Below are 4,047 nucleotides of genomic sequence, written 5' to 3'. Positions count from 1 at the left end.
ATATTGGAAAACGCAAATTCCTTAGGAACAAGCTTGACGTATTTGAAATTTTATCACCTAAAGCTTTTAAATAAGAAAAAACAATTATTATCTATAAAAACTGGTGAAGGCTATATTAAAACCAACAAATTTAAATCGGTGACTAATGTAACATGGCAAGATGTCGAATCCTGCTTTCAACAACGAATTCGTACAGGATTTATAAGTAACCACCATGTTAAAGATCCTCTTCAGTTTTTTTTTCAACAATCTTTTAAATGCTTTATGTTTAGAATTAAAAAAGAAGTGAAAAACTCAATGCTTAAGGTAAATGTAATTTTTTCGGCAAATTTTATTCAACCGCACTCTAGTGAAACAGACATTAAAACATTTTCAACAAAAAATAACACATTGATCAAAACACAAATTTAAAAGAATGGTACGAAGAAAACGTCATTGATAAAATCATGAAAAAATTAGAGAAATTTGCAGAAAAGGATTCCGGTTGGGCGTTGTATGAAATTTTGGGATTGAAAATTAACATAAATAAATACGACCCAATTAAATTCGGATATTCAACTTTTGTATCCACACCAGATTTTATATATATATATATATAAAAAAAAACATGCAGTAATTAATGTACAAAATAATGAAATCGTTGCCATATATCAATTTCGTTTCGAAATCGTTGAATTACGCCCAGAATTAATCCACAATAACGTAAACATGTCCGCATTCCTTCGAAATTATTACAATAAGGTGTTAGATGACGGAGAGCGAAAAAGCTTGCGATGCATTGGATCTCGCACGCTGCCAGAGACGTATTCAGAAAATATTAAAAAAAATATATCATCGTTTCGAAGGCGGCAAACGGAAACATGTCAAGACACACAAAAATAATTGTGCGTGTGTGTGTTTCTTTATTTAGTACTAATTTGTTTCACTCACTGTAGCAAATGCAATAGTTCAATAAATGTTTGAAAATGTATAAACATATTGGTTCAATAAAACAATTAGTTACGTTTGTGAGTTTTATTTAATATCCTCTTACATATTTATCTAACGGAATCAACACTACAATGATTCAGCATAACAATATTAAGTTATATAAATATCTTTCAAAGTATTTGTCCAGCAGCACGATATGAGTCATCATGATCTACCACGACGGTATAGGCCAACATAGACAAACTGTTGGGATCGAATCGTTGTTCCTTTTCATTTTTCTCAATTCTTTTCTTATACTTAATGATGCGATCCTTTTTCTTGACATTATCGAAGTTCAGGTCAGTTAATTTCCATTCTACAAGAACAGGATTTATTCCACTTGAAAAGTGTATTGCCACTTTGCACGCGGTTAAGTCGAACGATTTAAGGATACATAGAATTCTGGCTTCCAACGAAAATTGAAGACGAGGTTCAACAAAAATAATATTAAATATAAATCCATCAAACTTCAAATAGCAGCAGGGCCACTTGGACTGATAAAGATAGTCATATTTAGACATGTGATTGTCTGCGCAGTTATCCTTAGCCCATTTTTGTGTATTTTCATCTGCTTCGACGTAAATATCGATGTCTGTATAAGAAGACGTCCGACCTAAGAGAAACGCTGCACATCCCCCAGCCATGAAAGTTCTGGACGACCGAAATTTTTGATGTAACAAACTTTCAACTGTTTGAATGATACGACGTTTTTCTTCATTCAGTGAAGATATATCAAGATTGCGAGAAATGAAACTTGTGTTTTTTAATGAGAACATATCTGATGTGTGAACTGTACTCACATGCTTACAAAAGTTACTTTTATATACCAAATATCAAAAAATTGCTGAATTGCAATTCACACGGAAATAGTTTGAAGAATTGCTGAATTGCAATAAATTATTAAATGACCATATATGGACATGAAAAAACTGCTGATTTGACATTTCACCCTCCTACTTCATTGCAATCAATCTTTAAATGACCATATATGGACATGTAAAACTGCTGATTTGACATTTCACCCTTCTTCGCCATTTATTTTCTGCATATTCTGCATTATTTTTCCTATATATTTTGCATAGGAACTCGTAATTGTTTGTCTTAATTCTGTGTCTGTTAGTGTTAAGTGCTAATTGTTGAAAAAAAAAAAAAAAAATGAAGTATTCCTTGAGTCTCAAGAAACCAAAAATTAACATCCTCCAGGATGTAGTGATACAGGTAGGTTTTTTATTTTTGATTAATTTAAAAAAAAAAATGTTTTTATATTCATAAAATGTAGAAATGTTTATAAGTATTTATTTTATTTTCAGCCGCCTTTGCCCAAACTGCGTAGACTTGCAGATCTACCTGAGGAAGAAATTGAAAAACTAAAAACAAAAAGTGAGGACGCCTCCACTTCCGCTGTGGAAGACTCCCAGACACCTTCCCAGCTAGATATATCAGGGCTGGAGGAGCCGTGCGTCTCTATGACGCCCTCACTGTTTGAGGGGTTAGAGGCGCACGGAAAAAGCTTGTCTTTCCTTCGTAATGTTTACGGAGTTACGGAGGAAGACGAACAGAGGCAGAGAGAGCAGCAAGAGCAGCAGGAGCAGGAGCAGGAGCAGCAGCAACAGCAGCAGGAGGAGCAGCAACAACCGGTCCGCAAATCACCATCACCACCGACGTCTCAACCAACACCTGCCCCTGATACACCTCATCCTGCTGCACCTGATGATTCGGGTGATGAATTCGAAGACGAAGACAATGCATCTACATTATTGTATAATTTTAAGTGGAAGTGTAGGGCAGCGCAGGACAGACATAATACGCGACAAAGGGAACTAGTGCAAAAACAAAAAAAGTGCAAAAAAAACATTAAAAAATTAGCAAATCAAATTGCAACTCTCCAAAGACAGTTAGTGGAAGAACAAAGTGAATTGCGGGGTGCAGAAAACGAAATGAAAAAAAGTATTCAAAAATCCGACAAATTAAAGAAACTATATGTAAAAATAAAATGTATATAATCTCATAGTGTCAGTAGTAGTGTTAGTAGCGTTAAAAGTGTTGAAATGTTTTAGTAGTAGAATTAGTAGTGATAGTGGTGCTTGTATTGTAATAGTAATATTTATATATCAATAAATAATATAAGTATTTTATTTCGCTTGTTTTTTTTTTTTTTTAAGTGTTGCATGTTGGGCAGTATATATCCAAATCAATGGTTTTGCCAAACAATATCCTGTAGCATTTTCGCTAAAATTTTTGGAACCACTATAATCGTCAATAATGGTGTAATTAGGTGACTTGCAGCGGCTTTTGTTTCTTAAGACAAATTCTTGTTTATACTGTAGTGGGATCGATGTATCGATAATATCAGGAATATTGTGACAAACCATACACGAGCATTTCTTAAACAAAAGTCCATGTTCTCCTTGGGAATGGTATCGCTGTTAGTATTTAGAGAGGTAGCTTGTAGAGATGGTAAGTTCTGGTAGGGTGGTACAAATTAACGAGTAGAGACAGACAAAAACAAAAAATTATTTTTGTTTATTTTTGCCGAACACAGCGTTATAAAAATTTATTGATGTCTTGTCGAGCATCAAGTCATCCTTCAACGATGGAACGTACGTCCCACTGGCGTCGTCGTCCCAATTTTCGAGTGATGTTACTTTTGGGGGTTCAGAATTGAACCATTTTGATGGTTGAGATGGTATCGGTGGTGATGCTTTGGGAAGTGCAGCTTCGCGGAGCTGTCGCTCCCTTTCCCAAGCCTCCCTATGACACCTAAATATATGCCTCTGGAGTCTCCCCTCTAGCATTCGATGGCTCCTATCGTATGGGCAAACTATAAAATCCTCTAAACAAAACAAAAAAAAATATATGAAATTTACATACTGTAATAAAAATATAACCTTACCCATGTCCCTAGATATCTATTGGTTAATTCTCTTGATACTAGTTAATCAGTTATAATCACATCTTTCATATAGTCTTGAATTTATATACGAAATTAATCCCTTCTTTTACTCTTTTTCCCTCTCTAATTTTTATTTCAAGTTGACGATTCAGTTGTTTTTCTCTTATCGAAAATGCAAGAGTTTC

The 4,047-nt window shown here is 34.4% G+C and overlaps 1 protein-coding gene across 1 annotated transcript; it reads left to right on the top strand.

The window, feature by feature from the left end:
- Positions 1-2,124: 2,124 nt before the first annotated feature.
- On the top strand, positions 2,125-3,316 carry LOC135144451 (ras guanine nucleotide exchange factor P-like). The gene is made up of 3 exons (XM_064076491.1): positions 2,125-2,187; positions 2,280-2,728; positions 3,256-3,316. Exons 1-3 carry the CDS (start codon positions 2,125-2,127, stop codon positions 3,314-3,316), a joined length of 573 nt encoding a protein of 190 aa, XP_063932561.1.
- Positions 3,317-4,047: the final 731 nt, after the last annotated feature.

The sequence above is a fragment of the Zophobas morio genome, unplaced genomic scaffold (assembly GCF_036711695.1).
Source record: "Zophobas morio isolate AGI-343-1 ecotype UQ-CSIRO unplaced genomic scaffold, CSIRO_AGI_Zmor_V1 ptg000100l, whole genome shotgun sequence".
Lineage (NCBI taxonomy): Eukaryota > Metazoa > Arthropoda > Insecta > Coleoptera > Tenebrionidae > Zophobas > Zophobas morio.
Note: the sequence above shows the minus strand (reverse complement) of the source record. Positions and strands in the feature narration are given on the sequence as shown.

Bases quoted from the DNA above. Each gene is read 5' to 3' on its own strand.
- LOC135144451 (XM_064076491.1), top strand. From the start codon at position 2,125: ATGAAGTATTCCTTGAGTCTCAAGAAACCAAAAATTAACATCCTCCAG. The intron at 2,188-2,279 runs GTAGGTTTTTTA...TTTTATTTTCAG, and splicing joins TCCAGGATGTAGTGATACAG to CCGCCTTTGCCCAAACTGCG. The intron at 2,729-3,255 runs GTATAATTTTAA...GGTGACTTGCAG, and splicing joins GACAATGCATCTACATTATT to CGGCTTTTGTTTCTTAAGAC.